The sequence below is a fragment of the Pseudophryne corroboree genome, chromosome 7 (genome assembly GCF_028390025.1).
Source record: "Pseudophryne corroboree isolate aPseCor3 chromosome 7, aPseCor3.hap2, whole genome shotgun sequence".
Lineage (NCBI taxonomy): Eukaryota > Metazoa > Chordata > Amphibia > Anura > Myobatrachidae > Pseudophryne > Pseudophryne corroboree.
Window position 1 is genome coordinate 218,454,183 of NC_086450.1, and position 27,955 is coordinate 218,482,137.

The window sequence follows — 27,955 nt, forward strand, 5'->3', positions numbered from 1 at the left end:
GAAGCAATTGATTCCTGCCAACACTCTAATGGGAAATTCAGGTAAAAATAGACTTTTCCATAATACACGTGAATTACACCCATGTAATTCATGATCATACAGATCTGCAGCCCTTCCATTTGGCCATTGAAAATCAGATATAAAAATACACTAAGTCTATCATTACATCAGGATGCTTTACATTTTTTTTTCCATATAAATGACCCTTTATGTATTTCACTAAGAAAAAAAATGTGTTATTGCATCTTTAAGGTGAATGGGTTAGCAGAAAATTTTCAGGAAGTTACAGTAATTATTACAATAGTAACATAGTAAAGAGTTTCTTACCACAATGTAGATCTGAGGTTTGCGTCTCTTGGCCAAATCAATAATATTTACTCCATTGTAATATAGGTTCTCGATGCAGCCATGAAAATTTCTCTTCAGAAATGTTCCGGGTTTTCCCGGTACTGGAATCCCTCCAAAGCTGAACTTTGGGAAATAAAAAAATCAAAACTTGGCTCATTTCTCTTTCTGTGCCACATTCAAATCAACAACAAAGAGAAATAGAAATAAAATTATGATGACCTCCTACTGCTCCAAAAAAATAATTGTGTATCCTGGGCCCTAAATATTTACTGCATGTGAAATTAATTTGCTGTATTGGGTCAACATTAAAGCAGTCTCTGAAAAGAAAATGTACACTTGTTAATGATGGTGATAGTTGCTGGTGTATAATATTACTCTTCTTAGCTAAAATTAATAATTATAAATAAACATCAATAGAACTCTACATAGAATTGACACCAGGGCACTTAGAATAATACAGTCATAACAAACTTGGATATGAAATTGATACAATACATCCCTTAATAGGCTCAAATAAGGGATCTGTAGATCAACCAGGCTGTTATCTCCCAAGGGAATCCAGGTGATGTCTAGAGGTAGATTTCATACTCATACTTTTTTCTTTTTTGCATGAGTATGAAATCTACTTCTAGATATCACCTGGATTCCCTTAGGAGAAAACAGCTAGACATATCATTCTGGTTTATCTACAGATCCCTAATTTGAGCCTATTAAGGAACGTATTGTATCAATTTCATATCCAAATTTGTTATGCGTGTATTATTCTAAGCGCCCAGGATACACATAGGTGTAAATTCTATGTGCTTTTCTTTCTGGTTTTTAATGTGGTGACATTTATCTAGATACCTATAGTGTATGGGCAGCTTTGTGCCACTGAGGTTCACTCCACTACTGCTTGTTTCATCAATAGAACTGTGTATATCAGGGGCCAAAATTACCATAAAAAGAGTAAAACTAGAGATTAGCAAAATTTTTCAGGGGAAATATTCTCCATATTTTATATTTAACTGCACATTTTTGCACATTTTTCTTCTGAATTTGGCCTTAAGTGTGCCATGTGGTATTTTTTCTATTATTCAAACATCAATGGGTAGAAATTCTTTAAAATGAAAGTTTGCAATAATGTGCCTGATTTAGATGATTTCATACAGTTATATTTCTGCTGTTGTATACACATACACATAATACATTGACTGACTAGACGTACATGTAACTCACTTGTGTCCCTATGGTATACCTATCTGTCTGATTTTACTTGCCCCCCCCCCTCCCACACCTGCTTATCTGTTACCTACTTGGCTGTTGTATAGCAAACCGAAGACAAATTCCTAGTATACACAAGTATACCTGGCCAATAAAGCTGATTCTGATTCTGATACACCTTAAAATGAGTGCAACTTGAAATCAAGGGCATAAAAATAAAGGTGATAGTTATCATCCTCACTTCTCAAATATGCAGCACCAAAATGTTATATCCACTATGAATACTAGTTGTTAGACCAGATGATGTTAATAAAATGAATTTGTAAATAATAATATCCTTCTGATAACACTCCCTATGTAAAGTAGGGCGTCCGCTTAACCTTTAAGAACAAGCACTGGTATGGGTGCTTCAAAAAATATGGAAAGAAGTGAATAAGGTATTTCTAAGCGACCAATGGTGTCATACAAAGGCAGAGAAAAGAGGACACAGTCAGGTTTATTACTACCTACAGCACACATGAGAATCTCATTAAAAAAAAAACCTTAAAAAACATTGGAACATATTACTAATGGACCCTATCCTAAAGGATTATCTCCCGAAAGAGCCACAAGTGGTATTCAGAAAGTCGCAGAATCTGAAAGACTTTGTGGCACCAAGTATGTTAAAAAATCGTGAAATTATTACCAATATGCCGAAGTGTGTGGCGTGCTACAAGTGTGGTCGTTGTAACATCTGTCGCTATCTACATTCTAACAGGAGAGCTTTCCAGAACAACAATAACACAAAAGAGTACAAGATCAAGCAGTTTATCAATTGTAATACCGTCTCAGTCATTTACATGTTGGAATGCCCATGTAAAATGATCTCCCTAACTTTATATGACACCATTGGTCGCTTAGAAATACCTTATTCACTTCTTTCCATATATATGTATATATATATGAAAACCAGGAACACCCTTATCCTGCGCTGTAAAATTGCTGCCTTCTGAAATGGTCCTGCTGTTAGCCAGGACCCAACCAAACTACCTCCAAAACAATGTATCAGATGGCGCTAATAATCACTTCTTTGCTTAACCAGCCAAACAATTGACCACATCAATGAATAAATAATAACAATTTATTAAAAGCACATATTGCTAAAAGAGATGACCCTTTCACAAACACATAACATTGATGAGTGTCAGATGATAAAGTGAAGGGTATATATTCTCTCTTCCACCCTGACGCGTTTTGTCCTTAGCGGACTTCTTCAGAGGGGTGATCAATACAGCTGGTAAAAGACATATATATATATCAATCAATGCAATAAATAAAAAATTAGATCTAACAAATACAAAAATTCATAATTGATAGGATGAGGAGAAATGAGAACATCAGATTGTAGCTTTGATTACACAGAAAGGCATAAATTTCATTACAGGTAACAGAGCATGCCTACAATTACAGCCTTTTAATGCAATTTTTTATTATTATATCATACAGGTACATACCTATATACTCCAAAATGACAATCACATAAATCTTCAGGTCCTTAGACCATTTACCAGTACAGGTTTGTATGACAATTCTATAAAGTAATTGCACAAAGTCACTAATACATCCATAAATAATAGAGCAAATGCCAATACGTACTCTTCAGTTAACTTACTTAAAAGTTTGAAAGACTTCTGTTTTAATTCGTGAGGGTCAATTTATTAAAATCTGAAAAATAGCCGTAAATGAGGGCATTATACAATTGAGGGCATAAATATCACACCATTCAATTTATATAAGAATTATAGGTGCAACTCAATACATACCCACTCAGGGAGAAGCTCAAAAAGGACCACCTAAAATAGGGTGATTCAATGTGAATACATTTTAAACCAATAGTGCCTACCACAATATTTAATTAGCCTAATGGAATAAAACTTACAGATTCCAGTGTGCTCCTGTGTGCTCTCCCAAAGTGCAAGTGACTAAGGGGCTAGGAAATGGGGCTTATATAGCCCATATCCATAATACCTCACTTCTGGAATTATTAGCCAATAGAATCACTAATAAATTGACCCTCACGAATTAAGACAGAAGTCTTTCAAACTTTTAAGTAAGTTAACTGAAGAGTACTTATTGGCATTTGCTCTATTATTTATGGATGTATAAGTGACTTTGTGCAATTACTTTATAGAATTGTCTGTGTAACCAAAGCTACGATCTGATGTTCTCATTTCTCCTCATCCTATCAATTATGAATTTTTGTATTTGTTAGATCTAATTTTTTATTTATTGCATTGATTGATATATATATATATATGTCTTTTACCAGCTGTATTGATCACCCCTCTGAAGAAGTCCGCTAAGGACAAAACGCATCAGGGTGGAAGAGAGAATATATACCCTTCACTTTATCATCTGACACTCATCAATGTTATGTGTTTGTGAAAGGGTCATCTCTTTTAGCAATATGTGCTTTTAATAAATTGTTATTATTTATTCATGGATGCATATATATATATATATATATATGTATATGTACACACACATGGGACTGCCCCCTCTGGTAATCCCTAAAGAAGCACTCCAGTGATTCACCCATTAAATTATGTGACTGTAGGACCTAGTGCATATAGCTGTGATCCTGTGAGAGTGACACTAATCCATTGGAGAAAGGATTACCACACCTTTTAATCCCAATCTTTATGTTGATGATATTATTGTGGTGAAGCCATTTTGATATGTTGAATACCGAATATACATTTTGGATGTAATACACTAAGAATTTTGAATGTGATATACTGAGAATTACAACTATTGGTAATCTTTTCTGTTTTAAAGGAATTGATTTTAACCCCTGATGAAGTCTTAACGGATGAAATGCTTTTGGTTTCTTCGAGTATTAGAACATACATCATCCAGTTGGAGATTCATCCACTCTAATCTTAAAAAGAGAATCACCAGATTGTAATTACTCAGATTAACTTGAAAATTGTATATGTCTATATGATGGATGTATAACTCCCAAAAAATGGTTACATATTTGTGTCTATGACGTATGTGACAACGTTATTAATTGCTTTTATGTGAATAAATATTCTTTTTTAAACACTGTATTGTGAATTTGAAGGCAATTCAGCTCCCATGAGAATCCCCTTTACCTTTGTATTTTAATTTAATACCTTTTCTGACAGAAGGTATTTCTTAGTGGTGCAGCTTGGGTATAGTGCAAATTAGGGTTTAATTTGGTACTATATATATATTCTCTGTATATATATATATATATATATATATATTACATTGCGGTACACCAATGAACAATACAATTTATACAATAAAAACCAGTGTAAGTCCTTTTATAACCTTTTCTCTTAAGGTTCACACTTTGTTCTCCCGTTTGTGTTGGGAATTTCATATAGATCTCTCTATAGCCTTTAGTGGGGAAAGAAAAGCTTCTTATAGTGGCGCACAGCAAAGATAATTTTTTTTCAAAATTGCCTGTCGTTTGTGAAATTGTTAAAAATGTGGAAAAGTGATAATGAAAATGAAAAGTGAAGAAGTTTGTTAAAAGCCTACACTCTCCATATCACATATGTGATGCTTGTGGTATCAAGCCCACAGTGTTTTTATGCTTGGTTCAAGGACACTCTAATCAATAAAGATTGCATCTGATTTTATGATGGATTAAAAAACACTTAATGCACTACAGAGTGCCCCCTATCCTTCTCTATTTTTAACAAATTCTGTCTTGCACGTGAATCCAGGGAATTACTGTATAACCGAGAGGGGAGCAGTGGATACTGGTGCTTAGTACATGATAAGTGATAAGGTAATGGTAAGCTGGACTGAGAACTGTGCAACAGTGCTATAGCACCATTCAATTCATTGTTTTTGTTTTACACACACACACACACACACACACACACACACATACACACAGTATACAGGATAGATAAATAGATAGATAGATAGATAGATAGATAGATAGATAGATAGATAGATAATGAAAGTCAGAAAGTTCTAGTTATTTGAACTTATGGAATTTTACCTTAAATTATTACATTTTGTTGTTAAATTCAATCATTAAAGCATCAAAATAACTGCAAATGTAACCATTTACATGACAAATCTCACTTTTGAATTACAATATACTGTATATTTTTTGTCTTTCTATTTGAACAATAAAATATTTAGAAAATTATTAGATTAAAAACAAAGATTTTTCTACATTTTGTGCATAGTTACCATATTTATTATTTGAGCTTTGCTTGGGCACCGAGTTATATCTGCTGCACTCACAGAAGCTGCACACACTTCTTATTTTTATTGCTGCTCACTGATTTAGACCCCAATCAGTCTACAGAACTGTATAAAGGTAGGGTGGGGGCCACCTAGTGTTAAAAGGAAGCATTTGATTGATTGTCAGCTGCATAATAGCAATCAGACTTCTATCCTCCACATTTCTCGATCATTTACCATAAATGGAGTAATCTGGATTTGACTATACATATACTTGAAATATATGTCTGATGGGCATTTAGAGTGTTCAATAACATGATCTTGTGTGACACCTACAGTATTTTTACTAAGATAATAGATCCTAAAAAGAACATAAAATACCCAAACTTTATTATTATTATTATTACTATTATTATTATTATATTAATAATCTTATTATTATTTTTATTATTATCATCATCATCATCATCATCAATCATTATCATCCATTATTTATAAAACCTCAGCAGTTTATCTAGCCATGCATAGTTCATAGAAGGTGTACAGACATTATATACTAAAATAAACAGAAACAAAAGTATGAATAGGGTACTGCTCATAAAAGGTAAAATCTAAAGTTTAACAAGACAGACACAGGTCATCTGCAAGCGGCTTGAAAGTATCGCAAGAGGTTGTTGGACTAAAAGGGGGTTAATAGGTTTAGACATTTCTCTTAAAAGATAAGTATTCAGTTACCACTGTGATGTAGGGATGCTGGGGTGCAAAGAAGAGGGTCTCTCTATAGGAATCCTGTAGCCATGCATGTGAGGTAGGAACTTGGAAAGTGGTGACCAACAGAATTTGAATCAAATTTAGTGGCTGGAAGATAGAGTACTTGGAGATGAATTTTATGTATATAGAATGGGATCACAATTGTGGATGGTGTTAGAGTTTAAAACTTTGAAGCTTATAGAAGGATAGAAAGATAACATCAGCTTTGGTTTTATGATTTGGGATGTGAATATGCCTGGCAGTATTATTCATGGTGCACTGAAGTGGTAACATCAGTGAAGTGGCAGGTAAAGAGTTACTGTACAATAGCAAATTTATTTCCAACAGTCTTTCTGTAAATAATTTTGCACAATACAGCAATGACTATGCTGGGTAAGGAGGGAGGAGTGCAGAGTAGGTGTAAGCGTTGATAGAAACCACATTTTGCTAAGCGGGCAGTATTACTAAAGTTACCATCTGAGTAAATTGGATCTGGCATTTATGTTGGCTGTAATCAGAGACATCCATGCAGTGAAGGGTACTATAAATTAATGCTTGAGCTGCAATTAGTAAATTGCAATATTATTTTCCTATTATTTCCCTTTAGTATGAAGTCCACTTGAAATCATTAAACCCAATATTTAAATATTCAGTAATTGATTAATTTTATTAAAGAAGAAAAAATTAAGACCAAGCATCAAAATAAAAATAAAAATAACAAATATATAATCCAAAAATTATGTATTTAGGAAATGTTTCTAACATAAGCAATTATGCCTCACCTACTATACTGTAGATCAGATTTTTCAACCAGTGTGCCGTGGCACACTAGTGTGCCGCGACCAGTTGCAAGGTGTGCCGCGGAGCCAGAGCAGCTTCCTGCAGCTTCAGAGTGAACTGTTGGCCCGGTCTCTTCTCAGAGGATCAGTCGTGCTCCGGCAGTGACGTATGCCTTGAAGACGCGGCGGTGTGATATCATAGGTCATGGCCGCCGCATCTCACCACCCAGCCAGCCCACCCGCCTGCATACACATCTTCCAGTTCCCGCCTGCATACACAGCTTTCCTTGCCCACCCACATCCACACCTGCCCGACCGCCCGCTGCTCAGTATTCGCAGAACTCCACTATGATCAACTCCCGCCACTGAGGGACAGGGAGGAGGACAGCTGATGATAATATTTGTTATTTTATTTCTCCTGTGGGGAACAATAGGATTTGAATAGTTTTTATGTGGGGAGAATAAGAATTTATGGATTTATGGGGGGAACAATGTAAATAAATCATGTTGGGAGCAATAGGATTTATGTGGGGAGCAATTTGATTGTTTCTTCTGTGTAGGCCAATGTATGTGTGGATTTTCTTTTTCTTTTACTGTGACGGCCAATGTGTGTGTTTTGTTTTTGTTTTTTGTGGGGAACTGATGGTGTGCCTTGTCAATTTTAAAATGTTGTTTGATGTGCCGCGAGTAAAAAAAGGTTGAAAATCACTGCTGTAGATCATTACAGATACAGTATTTGATATCACCTTGGATTTTCTTATAAAAGAACATGGCCTATGGCCTTAAACATTTATATAGTATGCTTTCAGAATTTATAAAATTAAGATTCATTTACACTAGGCATCGCACTGTGAAAATAGCATTGAGCTCTCGGATTAGTAATAGAATTTTTTGAATGTTGACATTAATCTATATAGCGTTATTTATTGTATTGTGCAAAAACTTGGACTATAATGTTATTTAAAAGTCACACATTTTAAAATATATATTAATAATATCCATGCTTAGCAGTTTCAATGTAAATTCTATGTTAAACAATGACCATACTTTATCCTTCAGGATAATAAAGGCCATTGGGACATGCAAAGGTCATTGACCATTTTAATTAAAATTTGCTGAATTTCTGTATTTTATGAAGCTTGTAAAAGTCAAAGTAAAAGCAAAATCCAGAGTGTGTAAATATATTTTAAGGATAAAAACATCCTGATGTCCCAAATGCTCTTTATTGTATTATGACTTGTGAAATATTAGCTACAATTATAATCAAGCACTGTCAAAAAAAAAAAAAAAAAAATAAGACAGGTTTTACATGAAAAGCAAGATTTTATTGCTCTTTTTTTCTCCTGAAAAATAGTGTTTGCAAAAGGTGTAAAGAAAATGTTACTTATTCTCTGTAGTTAGATAGAAGTATATCTACATTTGGATTTCTGAATACTATCATTTATAAGGCAATGATCAATATGGCCTTGTCATATCTAATGCCTATTATCATATTTCCTAAACAGCCCCAGTAGCTAATTTCAGCTGATTCAGATCACCGTACTAGTTGCATACTTCAGCTGTTCCAAGCCTTTCAGCTTTCATTGTTATGCTATCATTCTAAATGAATAATAAAATGCTATAATACCAGTTATTTCCAACTATTTTATCACCCATCAAATGCAGTAAAATATTATTTAATGACAGTCATAATTTTGGGTAGTTTCGGTATGTCACAAAATTTTATTGAAAATATATTAGTATAAACAAAATATTAATGACATTGGGCTACATTACAAATATGCTAATGGATATTATTCAGAGGATAAAATTATACTGTGTAACCTGTGTGGGACTCAGCTAATCTTAGCAAAATCATAAAATATATTCAAATTAGAAACAGAATATGTAAACACTTGTACAAAGTATATTAAAAAAATTTAGAGAAACATAGTAGTCTCAGGTGATGTAGACCTACTAACTTTTACCAAAAGAATAAAAGAGTGCGCTGTCAACGGCAGCCCGTATAGGGAAGGTCAATTCCCCAAATTGGATATACAGGATAGAAAAAAATTATACTGGCGCCAGCTGTTAATCAAATAATGAAATTCCAATATATAAAATATGATACTCAATTTATTTAAACATTCATAAAAGAGAATAAGATATTCCCATTTCTCAAAGAAATAAAAATATATAGCAATTGCTGAAATTCATATATCTAAAGATGCAGGATGACACTATTTTTTGCTTTCTAAATATAGTGTCCACAGCTTCTGGCTAAGACTCTATTCCACATTTCTCACAAGTCACTAGATGACACAATTTGTTACCAGACTTGCTTCCGGATATAAGTCCCCCTAGGTATCTTGTGCAAATAAGATCCAGATGGCAGCAGGGAAAAGTCCAGGTCTGTAATGAACTTGTGTTGGAATTTTGTCCAGTGGATGCAAGGAGTCCATATATCGCCAGGGAATTGGTTGAAGTATAGCCAAAGCCAGTGGTCCTGCAGAGTGTGGCTCAACGCGTTTCGCTGGTCTGATCACTACCAGCTTCCTCAGGAGCATATCGATATATGGACTCCTTGCATCCACTGGACAAAATTCCAACACAAGTTCATTACAGACCCGGACTTTTCCCTGCTGCCATCTGGATCTTATTTGCACAAGATACCTAGGGGGACTTATATCCGGAAGCAAGTCTGGTAACAAATTGTGTCATCTAGTGACTTGTGAGCAATGTGGAATAGAGTCTTAGCCAGAAGCCGTGGACACTATATTTAGAAAGCAAAAAATAGTGTTATCCTGCATCTTTAGATATATGAATTTCAGCAATTGCTATATATTTTTATTTCTTTGAGAAATGGGAATATCTTATTCTCTTTTATGAATGTTTAAATAAATTGAGTATCATATTTTATATATTGGAATTCATTATTTGATTAACAGCCGGCGCCAGAATAATTTTTCTATATCCTAGCTTTTACCAAAAGCCTACAGAAAAGACCTAACCTCTAGTGTTTCAATATAATTTATTAGTATCATTAAGTAAACAGAAATAAATAAAAACAGTTAAAACTCTAAAATAGAAAGCATATAACTATATTTTCATAAACAGCAGCACAAAGTAAAATAGTATATAACTATAGTACATGCAATCAAAATACATATTATCTGACTCAATTGAGTATCTATAATGGGTGCAAGGTTTGCGGTGCAAAGGGGACCCACACCTCACAACCTGCACCCATTGTTTCAATACTTACTTTTCCTGGGTCCCCCGCTGGTGGCAGCAATGCAGCAGTGCTGCACAAGTCACCGGGAAAATGTTACGGCAACCATTTTTTCAGCATTTTGCACATGCACAGTAGAAAATTCACTGGGAAAATGGCCACCGCACCATTTCCACAGATACTTGTGCATGTGTAGTAGACTCTGTGACAGCGCAAGGGTCTCCTAGTGACCCTAGTGCCCAGAGTCTCTGCACTGCTGGATAGAGAGGAAGAGGCCCAGATGTAAACTGCACACAGGCCACCTCCTCTCTTAATATGCCCATGATCAAACTATATGAATAAAGCAAGTAATCAAATTATAGATAGATTTATCTTTTTTTTTTAGTTTTCAGACTAGCCATATTGAAGGAGAGATTGCAAAAATATCTATAAATTAAAAATCGCAAATGCTCCAGATTGTTACCACAGTCCCTTGTCTGTGAGGGGAACTGAGATTGTATTAAATGTATCAAGCTCCAACTATGATTGTTTTTTAGAAGTATAATTACATAGCTAAAGTCATCTTCAGATAGCGTTAGCAATTTCTTCTGAATCTGCAGGAGAGAGGGAACTTTTCAGAGCCTTCACCTTTTTCTCTGCTTCTCCTCCCCTGACCTGTTTTCCCTCAGCCAAAACAAATCTGGAGTTTGCACAATTGCAAAAAAAAGCATTTTTTTTTTTAAGTTTAAACAAAATTGACTATAAAGAGATATAAATTAAATATTTGTTTGTTTTATGAAGATCTTTATAATAAAGTCCATATATCTGCCATGATCTGTAAGAGTAATATATTTACCTTTAATGCTGGGTCCAATGAATGGCAAGACAAAACTTTTATGACTTCTAAGTTCCAGTAGTGAAGCTGACATTCACTTGTGGTGGCTAAAGGGGTGAGCTGGCAGAGATATATCTACATTTGGTCACAGAAGGGCTGTGCCCTACATCCAAGGGCACAGCCTAGGAGAGAAACCAGTCATGCCACTAGTCTATATATAAGTAAAAGATAATTATGTACTAATTTGTGTGGCTGGTGCACGGCTTTAAAAAAGAGATGTGTTTATTTGAATCAGGACCATTTGATTAAATGAAAAATGAGCTACACAGTCACAACGACCACCTTAACACACCCAAAATAAATAACAATGCTGCAGCAATTACTAGATCCTTGTGTGTCCATGAATTGACAAGACTTTTACCCGTGTATTAGAATGTCAGTAGTTGGAAAATATAGTTTTCAAATGTAGCATACAAATATTTTTTTCAAAACTTGTTCTTCAAAGAAAGATGAGAATATAAATATATCATCAAGATAAATCATTACAAACTGATTAGAAAATGTCACCGCAAAAATCATGAAAAACGTCCAAAGCAATACAGAGACCAAATGGCATGACTAAATATTCATCTCTGGTGTTTAAGAACATTTTCCATTTATCCCCCCGTGTAATCCACATCAGATGATACATGCCACTTAAATATAATTTAGTAAAGATTTAAGCTCTGCAATTTAACTAAGTATATCAGTTAGTAGGAGGTAACAGACACTTATACATTAGTCCTTTTAATAATGATTCATAAATTGGCAGGTCTTTAAGTTCAAACTTACTACCTTAAACAGTTCATCCATATTAATGTAAATTCTTTTTTTTATGTTACAAAATTAACACAATAATGGACACACCTCATAGTCTATGTCTAAGTCATCTGAATCTCCCTTGGTGCGGAAATGCTGGGTGTATTTATCAACTGTGAAGTTGACTTGTTTATTGAACCGATCTATCAGAACAGAATGCCAGTGCTGGTCATCCAGAAGGCTTCCCAAAGTGACCACAGTGTGAGTGTTACCAAAACGAAGCTTGGCATCCCCTGGAAGAAAAGAATAGGCAAAAAATGTCATACTAATAAACTAGTGAAGGGTAACTGTATGCAGAAAATGACAGAAAGTTTTCTTGTAGTGTAAAATACTAACCATTTAGTACATACTCTTCAAGATGGGATTTTGAAGCATTGATTGCAAACATTTTTCAGTATATTAAAAAATAAGGCTGTCAGTAGCAGCAAGAAGCAATGCATTATCGAATGTCACACCTGCCAACATGACCTATTTAAACTATGTAATAATGTTCTGCTCTTGTTTTTAGCCACTCTTTTCCACTTTTTCATTTACAGTACCTGAATTGTGAAATAATGTGTAACGCAACAGTTACTTTATCAAAACTGTTTGTTTTATATACACAATAAACATTTGATTTACATAACAGATTATAATTAATTTACTTTATACAGTCATTCCATAATTTAAGGCTATAACAGTACCATAAATGCTTTCATACATGTTTTTAGATTTTTTTTTTTTAATTATATATTTGTTTTTAAATTATATTTTTTTAGAAAAAAAATAGTTATTTTTTTAGAGAATCAGGGCACTGCTTTCTGGTATTTTATATCTGTAATTTGGAAATTAAGTTGATGCTTAATTGCATAGGCAAACATGGGGGTTACTTCCATAAACCCACCCCCACCACACAGCCTATACTACTGACTATATATAGTATTTAATATTGAGTGTATAATAGAGATGAGCGGGTTCGGTTTTACTCAGTTTTACTTGGATTTACTCGGTTCTCAAAACGGCACCTTATTGGCTCACGGATGTCATGTGTTTTGGATAGCCAATAAGAAAAATCCGGATAAAACCGAACTGGCGTTAATTCTGGCGTTAAATCCGAACCCGCTCATCTCTAGTGTATAAGGAGACCAAAATGGAAATATATATATATGCCATGTTAGGGGCTAGGTCATTCTGCAGCTCCACAAAATTTGCAAACTTGTGAAATTTGATTGTAGAATAATGCCCACATTCAGAAAGAAAGACACTCAGCTCAATACAGCTGTCCATACTACTTTTTAAGAACCAAAACCATAAACTTTAAATAGTGTATGTGAGTTTGAGATTCAACATTTGGGAGAGGGCAACAACAGGCTAATTTGTAAATGTTAATTGTTCTGTAAACACATTTTAATCTTCAAAATCAGTCAAATGTATTACATTCTGAAATGGTTCCAAGTATTAAGCATTCCTAATCATTGAAATAGATTGAGTGCAATTGAGTGATGGATTTAACAGAGATTAGATGACAACAATAAGTTACAATGCCAAAAAATATCTTAATGTGCATAATGCCAAGAGAGCAACAAAAGAGTCTCTAGCAAATACCCAATAACTTTAAATAATTTACACAAACAGAAACAGAGTAAAAATACTGTAAACTCCAAACTTAAAAGATTTTTTTTAATTGCTTTAATAAATACATACATACAGTAAATATAAAAATTTGTTAAATTAATGAAAACAAAAAGTGTTCATGAAAGGAATGGAACCATAGGAACTATTGACCTGTACCTTGTCCAAAGAGTCAAATTAATAAAAAGTGAAAAATATATTGGATAGGTAGGTGAACTGAGTCTGATTAAGTTGAGTCACATCACGTGATCCAGAGAAAATGTAAAAAAAAAAGATCTGATGTAAAAATGAAGAAGAGCTAATATTTGCACGTGACATTGGACCTCATTCAGGTCTAGTTGTTCTTGTGCCCTGATGTGTAAAGTACCGATGTTCCATACTTTGCGTAAGCACAGGACCTGTTCTGAGTATGTGCAAACAGGTTCTGTGACACAGGATGCAGGGAATCCACATATTCCAATTATGGGAGAGCAAAAACTATCACCATTGCTGGAGGGTGACCCACACCAAGAAGGGACTATTTTCAAAATACAGTAATACAATTGAGGTACCTTTTGTGTATATAGTGTGACTCTAATTGCTAGATGTGTAAATGTGTCCACTAGAATGATATGCCAAGGCTCAAATGGTGCTGGTTTGGATAAGGATATATTTAAATCAAATCCCCTTATAGAGGGAAAAGGAAGAGAAAACCAGTTATCTTGGGTGCACATAACCCAAAATCAGCCTATCAGTGTTTGACAGTATGATGTAATTTGTGGGCGGGGAGAGTTTGGGAAAATGGAGGCATGTCACTGCCTTTTAGAGAAAGGTTAGAGGCTAGGGATCTCAATCATTGCACAGAGATTTCCTGGCATCTGAGAAGGGTGGCCTGCGCGTCCCCATGCAAGCCGCCTGATGGTGCAGGGGAAGATCCAATATTGTGTCCTTGGATGCCGTTCAGATCAGTAATGCAGCAGGTGGTGCGACGCCTCCTGCTGCATTACCATATTAGTGCTATTGCTGCTGCTTCTATGTAAGCAGCAGTGACAGCACATCTGACTACTTGATGGAGGGCCAAAGGATTTATGACAATTAAAAGCAAAAAGATTGGCTCAACTAATCCCAAGTGTTTTTAAAAGAATATTGACAATTTCACACTTTAATAAATTAAACCTTAATATACACATTAGGGTATGGATATGTTATTTTTAATCCAATTAAGCAACAGTGAACTCTATTTATAAAGCAAGCCACCACTTCCCGGTGGGTTGAAGGTAAAAATTTAAAACAGCGAGCCTTACACTGACTGTAAGTGCCATTTTAAGTTTTCGAATCCGACCTGACAAAAAAACGGTGGCTTACAAGAGTCGCAGCTTCGTAAATAAACCCAATATCTGAATGACAGCATTTATAGTAACATGCGGAATAAAGGGACAAGTAGAATATTGTTTTCCAGAAAATACAGATATTATGAAATGACTGTGTCCGCGCATGGATTCATTAGTAGCGTAATCTTTATTGCTTTTTCCTATTAAAAATGTTTGATAACTAAACAAAAGATCTATAAAATCCATCAATAACAGAGACAAGATTTTAACCTTACTCCAAAGTGCAAATATACAAAAACACTGAGATTATGTTAATTTGCAATATAGCACTAGTAAGACAAATGCAAAAGTTTTTTTTTTATGCACTTGAAATTTGGGATGATATCCAAGTTCTTTATGAGGCAGGAGATTGTTTACTCATATATGCTGATTGTTTAGTAATGTGAGGGAGACTCAGAAATTTTGAGAAGTTTTCAACAGTGCCCAATCAAGTCAGTCTCAAATTTGAGGGCAGTCCGGAGCTTGATACGCAATTCATGCTGAATCGATTTCCACTGCCTGATGCCACAAATCAGTGCACTTAGCAGTAGGGGCATGGCCAGAATAATGCAATACACAGCATCACACCTCCCACCTGCAACTGCCCTCCATTATCTCCCAGGGGATATTTTAAAAATGTCAGCAACTAAGTCTTTACAGCATATATCAAGATTGGACTAATGTTAAACTGAGGGATAAGTCATTTTAGGGTGCTTTTAGGGTTAGAGTAACTGTGACTACAGTGTCTGAATGCAGCAATTGATAGAACTAAGATAGGGATCATTCAAAGACCCCTACCACTCATCTCCATTATTAGGATTTCCTGTCAAATACTTTTTTTCTCCATTTGTAAAAACCATCTTGTTTTTATAAAGGTTTCATTACCCATACATGATAAAATTCTGTAACCACATTCTTTAGTATTTTTTATTTTTATTATTCTAGAAGTTGGGTATAATGAACTGAATGGTCACATAGGAAGTATTGTTATACATACACTATCATATCCTCCATACTCCCTTGGATGGTACCTTACCCCTGGTTTTCCATAACTGTCCTATGTTGTCTTGAACTGTAAGTGCTGTTTCTTGTTTGCTCATTTGATTATGTACTGTGTAATGGGCGCTGCGGATCCCTTGTGGCCCCATATAAATAAAGGATAATAATAATAAGCAGCATGCTCATTGAGTCCCCATGCATAGAGAAAGTTCCAGATACTAGGTATATTCAAAATAGGCTAGAGGGAAGCAAACATAGCAGTTTCCTCTCGCTAAATTTCATGGGCATATTTGACATTTAAAGGTTCTCTGTTTATGATAGAAAGTCTGGAATACATGAATGTAGCAGATGTATTTCAACTGGGGCCTCGACCAATGTATGAGCTAATTACTTGTGACATTTTACTCATTAGAACATAGGATTTATGAACACATTTCCCTCTCTCGGAGTAGTTAGCAGACTTGCACTCCCAGAGCAATGTCCCATTTCAAATTCAGTAGGCAAATGTGGATACAAAAAATGACTTTGTTCCTCCTGTTAACCCTAATTCTTTTGTATGATATGTTGTGATGTTCTACTAGGGTTCTTTAGAGCATGTACAAACTGTTTATTGTTGCTTTACCACATAAATCATTTATGCTAGTATTACTATTTACCATGGCTAATTTACCCACATGAGGCTATCCAATTAACCCTGAAGCCAGCACTTATCAAAGATTTTGTTTAGACTGCCTTAGGAAGGCGAAACCAAATCCGTAATAAGCAGGCTTTTTTTCTCAATCACAACAGGAAAAACACAAAGGTCCACAAATTTTCCGATGTGTTTTCGCACGAAAAAAAGTGAAACTTTTTAAGACAGAAAAAATGGAGGCTAATTGTATAGCCTGAAAAAAGAATTATTGCTCAAAAAACATGCAAACCCCTAGCACCCCACTGCCCCATCTTTCATGCCTAACATTTTTTTGGGTCTGACTGATTATCACCCTTAATCTGTTCAGTTTAATAGCTATAGTATCATTAGAAACCTGGATAGTGAAACTAGATAATTGTTTCATGGGGTTGGGTCTGATATGTCGGCAGTTGGGATATTGGCAGTAAGAATACTGATCGTGGCATCCCAATGTTGAGAATCCTGACAGGGGCAAGGTAAGCATACATACCTTTGCCCAATGCCCCACTAACCCTCCCTTCCCACAGCCTCCCTGGATGTGTCTAAACCTAACCTCCCTCCACACAGCCTAAACCTTACCTTTGTTCGCACAGCCTAACCCTTACTCTCCCCCAGCAGCCTAAACCTATCCCCCGTCATATTTGGCAGCATTTGAAAATGTTTTCTGACATCTTATGGGGATGCAGTTAAGATACCGGTTGTTGGGATCCTGGCAGTTGGAATACCAACACCGTAATCCCAACATCCCTCAAAATGACTATGCCAGAATTCTGACAGGATCAGGAGACCGATGCCGGAATCCCAATAGCTGGCATCCTGACAATCGGCATCCCGACTGTAAGTATAGGGGGTGGGGGTTAGGGTTAGGGGCAGGCGGGAGGATAGGTTTAGATGCCACCTTGGAGGTTGAGTTAGGCTGCAGGGGGGAGCAGGAGTGTTAGGGTTAGGCTTTGGGGAGAGGGAGGGTTAAGGTTAGGCACCATTAGAGGCAGGGCCATTTTAACAGCAGTGTAGGCCCCTGGATAAAGCAATGCACTGGGGCCCCTACCCATCTTTCAGCGGTAGGGGTGGGGGTGCTATCAGCACCAGCTTTGATGTCTTGCATGTAGTAGGGGGTGTTATATCTTCCGCTCAGCATGTAGGACCTGGAGCAGTAATTTCTGCTAATTACTCTTTTACTGCAGAGATAGCGGGTGATGGGGCAGGAGGGAGGACACTAAACTGTAGAATGGGGCATTGGGCTGAATGAAGAGGCCCTGGTAAATGACTTCCAGAGTAGTAGGGGGTGTTTAATATGCAGGGGAGGGGTGGATAGTGGAGTGGGCTTAATATTCATCATTTTCTGATGGCTTGACTGCAGATATCTCCAGATCTTGGAAATAGCTTTCAATGGGATAAAAAACTAGAGAGTTACTGGGAACATGAGGATCAGAGTTCAGGAGCCAGAACAATCCATCAACGAAAATATGAAACTGCATACCAGGCAACTGCAGCTGGAGCAGGGACCAGCTGCTGGAAGGCTGTTATCTCTGGTTCTGGGCATAGTAGAGACAAGCTGCCAGTGTCCACCGAAATGGGAGATTCTCAGCTTTTGGGATATACCCTCATAAGAACAGTAAGTCAGACAGATCCTGAGATATCTGTGTGTGTGTAAGATTTGGACAGTAAAATTTAAACCCCACCTCCTTTACTGTTACCAGGCCTGGGGCTGTGTGAAGTGGAGGCCACCAAGTGACAGTGCTGCAGGGGAGGCTGTGTCTGATTGTGTGAGCCATGTTTCTGTTACAGCTAGCATATTGAGTTTTTTTTAAATGAAGAGGTCCTGAATAGTTGTTAATTCGTTGCAAACAGAGCGTGCATTCCATAAAGCATATTTTAGTGACTTGGAGGGAGATGGGAGACATGTGATATTTATAAGGCTTTATACCAAGACCTCAGTGGCTGTGCTGGCTTCTGTCCTCCTGGCATACTTAGTAGACTTACAAGACTGTGTCTTTTGGAATTGGGCTTCTCAGCATCACATCAACACCTCCACCGGACAGTGAGGTTTTTTTGTGCTCATTTCCTTTTTGGAGTGACAATTAATATTATACTCATGAATGTACAGTACTGTAAGATGCTTTCCTAGGAGCATCAGAAATATTCTCACTGCATCTTCCTTTCATTTATCAGAAGAATTACATTTAAGGACTATGTCAACTATAAAGACTAAGATAAGTGCTACATGCAATTTAATCAATTAAAATCAGGTAAACAAAAAACCTAGTTGTAATTCTGAGAACATAGAAACACAGAATTTGATGGCAGATAAGAAACACATGGCCCATCTAGTCTTCCCCTTTTTTACCTCCACCCTTCTCGTTCCTTAGTTCTTTGTAAGGATTACCTTGCTGTATGTCTATCCCAAGCTTCTACCACCTCTGATGGAAGGCTTTTCCACTTATCCACTACCCTTTCTGTGTAGTCATTTGTCATTTCCTTTGAATCTACTTATTGTGTAATAGTTTTCTTCCTTTTCAAAATGTTTCCCTGCTATACCTTGTTAAAACCCTTGATATATTTGAAAGTTTCCATCATGTCCCCCTTTCCCTTCTCTGCTCCAAACTATACATACATATACAATATTTTAGTCTTTCCGGGTAAGTTTTGTGATGTAGGCCATGCACCATTTTAGTTGTCCTTACTTGTACAGTCTCTAATGTATTTATATTACTCTTGAGATATGGCCTCTAGAACTGAACACTGTATTATAGATAAGGTTGTTCCAATAACCTTTACATGGCATTATTTCTTAATTCTTCCTGCTGCTGATACTTCTTCCTATACAACCAACCATCTGACTTGCCTTCCTCATTGCTTTGTTACATTGCTTACTTGCTTTCAAGTAATCTGAAATAGTGACTCCTAAATCACTTTCATCTTCTGTAGTTTCCATTATAGTATCATTAACACTACAGTATATTTAGCCTTTGGGTTTTTGAGACCCAATTGTATGATTTTGCTTTTTTTTGGCATTAATCTGTAGTTGCCACATCTGTGCCTATTCCTCTAGTCTACCTAGATCATCAGTCATTTGTTTATGCACCTTGGGGTGTCTACCCTGTTGCATACCTTTGTGTAATCTGCAAAAAGGCATACCTTCCTCTTAATGCCATTTGCAATGTCACCAAAAAAAGATATTAAAAAGCACAGGTCCATCTACAGATTCCTGGGGTATTACACTGGTAACCTTTCCCCAGTGGTGCAAGTAGAAATATTTTCTTAGTGGTACTCAGTACCTGAAAATGGGCGTGGTCATGTGTTGTGAGGGGTCGTGGCCACATGTTGCTAGTGGAAGTGGCTACATGACACTAGCGGCGTGGGCACATGACAGCCCCCTTTTTTTATCAGGAGGCAAGGCTAAAAATATATGGTAATGCCCCCAATTTAATAACAATATATAGTAATGCCTCCATTATAACAGGAAAAGACAGCCACTGTCACACTCCCAGTAACACTGACTAAATGGGAGGAGCCTTCATGCTGCCAAGCAACTTGGTCTTGTTGCTTTGTGGCACATTATAAATGGGCAAAGTGTATGGCAGGTGGTACTGCATACTCGCTGCCAAATTCTTATGGGTACTCCATTCCCGATCATACCCGCATACTTGCACCACTGCCTCTCCCTCTTCTGACTTCACTCCATTTACTATGACTCTCTGGGGATGATTCAGTAAGGATTACTTATGTGATCCTTTCTATACTTCCCCGATAGTCGGGTTCTGCGCAAGTGCAGAATGGGTTCTGCAATCTCAGTGCAGGAATGCAAAAGCCTCTGCTGAGTTTGTGGGGAGGTACAGAGGTGAGGCAGGCAGGCATTCAGGAAAATGGAGGCGTGTTGCCCCCATTTTTCAGAAGTGGCAAGAGCAAGGACTGCGTCTTGAATGTAGTTTCCTTGGCATTGCAAGGCCACCTGCAATGACAAGTCTGAGTAAGCAGATGAACATCACAACCGATGGATGCAATGTTCATCTCATATGCAACAGTATTGCAAATGCAAGGAGGGGAGTGGTATTTGCATTGCTCAGTAAATTAGGCTCTCTATTTCCTATACTGCAACCAAGTTCTTATCCATTCAACCATATTAAAATCCAATCCCATGCTTTTGAGTTTAAGCAGTCTGTGAGGTGTGACTGTGTTAAAAGACTTACTAAAGTCTAGATAAGCTACATCTATAGCTCCCATTTGATCAATTGATTTAGTCAAAAAACTCAATTATATTTTTTTGACATGATCTCTCAACAGTAAATCCATGCTGTTTTGGATCCTGTAAATTGCTGGAATTTAGATTTTCCACAACTCTTTCTTTTAATAAGGTTTCCATTATTTTCCCTACTACTGATGTAAGGCTCACTGGCCAGTAGTTACTTGTCTCTTCTTTGCTTCCACTTATGTGCAGTGGGACAATATTCACTAATTTCCAGTTCTCTGGAATTACTCCTGTAGCTAGTGACTGGTTGAAAAATTCCATTAATGGTGTTGCCAGCACCCATTTAAGCTGTTTTGGTATCCTTGGATGTATCCCATCATGCCCCATTGATTTAACCATTTTCAGTTTTCACAGTTCTGTTAGGAACTTCTCTGTAAATTTACTTGATGCTAAAAGTTTATCATTTTATACATGTTTTTCTTACTTTATAAAAAGTTTATTAAGCACCTACTAATAGTGCACAGATTAAGACCAAGCACAAAGCTGCAGAATCTTTTAACTGGCATACAAAGTTTGACAAAGAAACTTGCAGTCACAATTCTACTAAATTAAATGATTTTATAAAATACCTAGGTTTATGTAGAGAGATAATCTTCCTTTCTGTAACTCTAGAGTGATATAGTCCCCTCGCTGGCCTTCCCCGTGAAATAATACTCCATCACTCTGCATGCTCTTGAACTTCAGGGAAATTACATCTTTAAATGTGGTCATCAGTTTCTGATTGAACCTGTAGAGGAGGGAGCTTCTGCCATCAAAGTCAGCTACATCAGATTCTAGATAGGAAACAAACAAAGAGGCAATTGACAAGCGGTCATGTAAGCAAACAAGCAAGGTCAATGACAATTCTGCTCACTATTGACATGAACACGAGCAGCATCATTATTGGCCAATATTCAGCAGTCATTGTCTTCTCTCGGTTAACTGAATCCCCATGACAGTTTCCTTGAATGAATACATGGTCTTAGTCACAGTTTGTGCCCTTGTTGGTTATGTTTGCAGGTGACAAAAACAAATAGTTTATTTCTAATAGTGGAGGCATCTGCCTGAGAAACAAATAAATAACTTTAGTAAAGTCCAGTGTTTTTAAAACTACTGCAATACAGTATCAACCTATCAGCAAATAGTTGCTATTGACACAGGGCCTGATTTAGAGTAGTATGCAATGCCAAGTTGAGTGATTAATGGTAAACTGCATATTAGTCTAAGTTCCACAGCGCAAAGTTATCAGCAGACAGGATCTGTTTGGGGAGGTAATGAGAAGTGGCAGCAAATATGCAGGCAATTTGCAACCGTTTTCAAGGTGTGTCTCAGACTGCAGTTCCCGCAGGCATTCTGCACAACCATAATATTACTCAGATGGTCAATTATCAAAACATCTGCAACCAACTTTGTGTGCTGCTGTAGGATTTATGATGCCGCCTGTGGGTGTCTCTATACACATACAGAGACACTTACATATTTTCACACAGTAGCTGCATACAAAGATGCAGCTGTGCATGTACAAGCAAACAGCTCTGAATCAGTCGCATAAAAGCAGACTGACAATGAAATCTAATTTCCAATTGGATGTTATGGGCTACATTATACTTGAAATGTCAATAGTGTCTAACCTACCCTTTCTCAGCCAACATGTTTCATATAGAATTTTGTATGTCACACCAGCTGAAATCCATTACAATATCTTACACACTAGTGATTTAAAGAAAAATATGTTTCATTCATAATGTATGTGGTGTGATCTCCTCAATGAACTGAAGGTTCTGCAAAAAAATGTGAAATATAATGATCAATAGTTATGTGCAAATCCATTTATTGTCATGCAGTGTGATGTGTGAACAGTCTGCAGATGTCACTGTTGCTTGTTCATTCTAGAAAATCATTTTTATTTGTTGATTACAGGATTACATTTGAGTGTACATTGCATTTGAAATGATGCACCTGGATTATAACAATTACTAGAAAGTTATTTTAAAGGACAATTACAAAATATAAAAATCCTGCTTTGGGTGGAATATTTAAGTAATACCCAGTCTTAGATGGTCTATATACCAGGTGTCTGTTATTCAGGAAAGCTAGAATAGTCTGAATGCTGGATCACATCTACAGTAAGTAACCTCCTACCTAAACTATCACACCCAAAAGTGAAAAGCAGTTTTATTATTCTCCTTTGTTTGTGTGGTGTCATCATATTACACTGGTACTGTAATTAACTACAAAACATCTTCAATGACAAATTATCATTTGGAAACTTAATTGCCCTTAAAGGTACTTTACAGCCTTATTCACTATGGATCAGTATTCAGGCTGATATAGTGATTTTTCACAAATCTGCTATTGCTTACAATCTCATGTGAAGAGCCGCCCAGAAAGGATTAAAGACGCCCACGGCTGCAATCGCAAATCTGCATATGCATTAGCAGAATCACAATACATACACAAAAACTGAGCACCACAGACAGTTGCGGCTGACCCCAGCATACTCAAATCAATGAGAATGCAGTGGTACTGGGTGCTATGTTTTTTGAACACAGCACTTGGAGATGGCATCAGATACATGCCCTAAAAACGGCCATGACATGCCTGCATTTTCCCAACCAATGCCATGTTACCACCCACAAATGGTCACTTCCTGTCAATCAAAAATGCATTTTCCTTACAAATAGACTGTATACGCAGTGCAATCGCATTTTACCCTCCATGCACATGTAATGCGTTTGCAGAGCATGCACAGTCTGCTGATAATCACTCACTGCATGCAATCTCACATTTGCAAATGGTAGTGAATCGGGCCTTTAGTTAATTTATAAGTGTGCACTTCAATTTATCTTACGTTAGTTGCAATACAGGGAAGTCTGTGCGTCAGCTCAGATATACATTTAGTCTAAAAACAAAATCCCACATATATAGACCATTGCATCTAAATGAAAACATGGAATAGAGTATATTTAATCATTAACATCAGTTCCTGCCCCAGTGGAGGTTGCACCCTAAATTTTCTACCACACTAACAGTAGCCTACTAGTACTTGTATGTGTATGTATGGACATATGGTAGGTAACTCTAGTGCCAGGGGCATAACTCCCTGAGCCAATAGAGACTCCTGTCTCCATGCTCCAAGCCATTTATATATATATATATATATATATATATTAGGGCTGGGCAAGTTAACGCGTTAATATCGCGTTAACGCATTAACTAATTAACGGCGACAATTATTTTAACGCCGCAGCGCTTTTCTAACTACAATGCCGTCCGTGAGCCAATCGGAGGTCACGGACCGGCAGCCAATCAGGAGCTGCCATTTGGCAGCTCCTGATTGGCTGCGGCCCGTGACCTCCGATTGGCTCACGGACGGCTCTTTACTAATAATAACACTGTCGGCCGCCGCTCCTCTTCCCTCCCTGCCTCTGCTGCTCCCCACCGCACCCGCCGGAGACTGAGGGGAAGGAGAGGCGCAGGCTGCACTCTCCTCCCCTCACACAGACAGGACAGCAGCGGCAGCGGTGAGTAGCAGGGGACCTGGCACTGAGGGATATCTGGCACTGGGGGGGGGCATGTATACCTGGCACTGAGGGATATCTGGCACTGGGGGGGGGCATGTATACCTGGCACTGAGGGATATCTGGCACTGGGGGGGCATGTATACCTGAAACTGGGGGCTTATCTGGCACTGGGGGATATCTGGCACTGGGGGGACATGTGTATCTGGCACTGTGGGCATATCTGGCACTGTGGGGGACTTTCTGTATCCGGCACTGGGGGGCAATGTATATCTAACACAGTGGGGGTATTTGTGCATCTGGCACTGTGGGGCAATGTGTATCTGACACTGTGAGGCAATGTATATCTGGCACTCTGGGGGCATTTGTTTTTCTGGCACTGTGGGGCAATGTGTATCTCGCACTGTGAGGCAATGCATATCTGGCAGCCATGGAGACCATGACAGCGCCGGTGCCATTTCAAGTGTATTGCTGGCCGCTAGCGAGCCAATCGGAACTCGAGGACTGGCAGCCAATCAGGAGCGCAATACACTAATTTTGAATTCATTATTGAATCTTGCGCATAACAATGCGATTAATCGCGATTAATCGGAGAAAATCATGCGATTAATCGCGATTAGAATTTTTAATCGTTGCCCACCACTAATATATATATATTGGAGGGGTATCAAACTCTGTAACTGCCATAATGTGGCTGCATGGCAACCTGTGTTAGTCAAGCCCCCAGCCATGCTCCTGCCCTGAACCAATTGCGGTACAAAGGAAGCTTTGCCCAGAGATTCCTCAGGATGCTCCGGTGGTCTGCAAGGTGCCTGCCTGGAGGGTCTAAAAGATGCTTTGCCTGCACTGCAGCAGAAATACTAGCTGCAGGGTGCTGTTTTAGACACGCTGCTAGCAAAATGCAAGGACTGTGGGGCAGCAATATTGCCCCAATAGAGACATGTGCTCTGTGCGGCTGTACCACATGTACACCAATAATTACAGCCTTGGGACGCTCATGCAAGCTGGGTGACAAAATACATAATCCACAATGACAGGTCTCTGGTACAAGGTGAACTCATGGCCTCAGCATTGTAAAGCTCCAATCAAACCACGTCTCCGACTCCAGACTAAAGCAGAATGCCATCCCTACTCTCCACCACAGGGGCAGAAATATTTACATGTTCTAGGAAAAATGCAGCCCAAACTATTGATGCTAACTGGGGCTAGTCAACAAATTAGTGTCACTTGTGATCACCTTGCCTACAGATAAGCTGGTGAAGGGTTACATTTTCTACTTACCTTCTCTATCAGATGCCTGGAATGGTTGGCAAATCTCCCATAGGTCCCTTGCTGCCACCTTCTGCCATCGACTACTCTGGTAGTTTGCATTTTGGGCAGTTTGATGACGTGATTTGTGCTGAATCATGTCATCATGATCTATCCCATACTCCACAATGCCAGAAATGGCAGCTTTGTATAAAGATTGTGGTACCATATCTGCACATAATACCCTGCCACACTCTCCACACCTCCCCCTGAAATGTTGGCAAGTATGTCTTTATTGGATGTTCTTTACTGGATCTCCTTTTGCTAGTGAAAATATGTTCTTTACTGAATCTTCCTTTGCTAGTGAAAATTGGGGCATGGATGGTTGTGTTGTTTATGCCCTTTGACTATTAACTCTTTAGACCCGATGCACAATACTGTAGCTTAGCAATGGCCTGAAATGCAATTGCTAATAATTGTTATCTACATTGGATTTTAGGTGTTATAACAGTTTGTACAAACATATTCATCAAATCCTATGAAGGGTTGGGAGTTCCTTTTTAGACAACAAACTTGTTTCCTTAGTTTTTAATTAATAAACAATCAAAACAGAATAACCATTACCTGCCTTAGTACATCATTACTAATGTAAGATATATGTAAAATAACCTGGAATCTACAGTAATTGATTGTTTGACGAGAGGAAGGAGGAGATGTTGTGTCAGTGTTTGAAGTAGTGAGTCAGCCAGCAAGCATATACATAAAAGAATGATCTGACACCATTATTTGCATGCAGTATATTCTGCTGAATTTAGCAAATTTCCCTGGTTGCTAAAGAAAAATAATGATTGAACAAGTTTGGGATAATACATTTTCAGTCCAGGCCATGACAAGCAACATGGTCTCTAGAGAGTCCACCTTGAAATTATGAAGAGAAGATAACACTTAACCACCTGCCTTTTATGTCTTTACAAAAGAAATCCAGAGTTCATTAATGCACGTGTTTTCACACATAAGACAAGATGAAAATACCCAGGAGCCCTTGTGTTCTTGTATTTCATATATCTCCATCACTAGTGCTGCTGTTTTTTTTTCTTCCCTTATTTCCTTCAAATTATTCACCTGGCTGCTCACAAGTTCATCAACATCTGCATCTCCCGTACGACATTATCAATCTGAGCACCAGATTCTTTATGAAAGAGAATGATGGGTACTCAGAAACTGTAAAAGTTCTGCAGTGATCCATCTGGAAAAACAGCCTTGAAGGGCCACTTGCGGCCCCCAAACAGGTTGTGCTAACATGATAACATATGTTGCCTACAAATATGATATGTGTTTAGATAACTGAAGAGCCGTGGTATAGTGTTTCGGTTTTTCCATTGATGTAGCCTGCTGTTATTTGTAATTATTTTATGAGCTTAAGTTCTGTCCATACCTAAGGGCTATTCTTTTTAATTACACTCTTGTACTATCAGGTTTTCATTAATTTTTAAATGATCGTAGTTGTATCTCTATCTCCTGAATTGTCAAAAGTGGATAGTTGCTATAAATTATACTACCACGAATGGGGGTGAATGTGTGTGTTTGCAGCTTCAAAGTAGGGATAAGAATCAGGACAATGTGGTGTTGCAGAAAGCAGTTTATCGTGTAACAAACAATAGAAACGCAGTGTTCTTTGCCTTGGCTCCCACAGCACTCCCTGTGCCAGTGCCAGTGTGTTCCCATCCATGGGATACCATCCAATTTAAAGAAAACTAAAGGGCCTTACACACTTGGCGATTTGGCCGATTTTAACAACCAATGATATTATCGTTGGACGGTTTTTCATCAACGATTTTTTACATACACACTGATCGAGTGTTAGGGCCGATTTGGACAATGTGACATTACATTATATCGATATCATCCAAATTGGCTTGCATGAGTAAATGATGATCGACCAATGATGAACGACTGCGGGGACCCCAATATCGCCAAGTGTGTTGGGCCCTTTTGGGTTGGCAGCAATGGAAAAAAATGCCCATAGTTAACACCATGTTGTATTGCATATAGGATTTAAAAAGTGCAGAGAGATTTAAAGTTAAGAGGGGCATGTCCAAGCTGAAATCCAAATTGCAGTGTAAAGCCGGTTACATACTGTGCGACCTCTCC

General features: G+C 37.6%; 1 protein-coding gene across 1 annotated transcript in view; it reads right to left on the bottom strand.

Annotated features, from left to right (window-relative positions):
• The window catches only part of CNTNAP5 (contactin associated protein family member 5), a 737,066-nt gene that overhangs the window by 290,830 nt on the left and 418,281 nt on the right, over positions 1 to 27,955 (bottom strand). The window contains exons 5-7 of the mRNA XM_063933980.1: positions 21,626 to 21,829; positions 12,227 to 12,411; positions 328 to 471 (exon numbers count right to left, since the gene is read on the bottom strand). Coding sequence (XP_063790050.1) covers positions 328 to 471; positions 12,227 to 12,411; positions 21,626 to 21,829 — 533 coding nt within the window. The remainder of the gene's footprint in view (positions 1 to 327; positions 472 to 12,226; positions 12,412 to 21,625; positions 21,830 to 27,955) is intronic.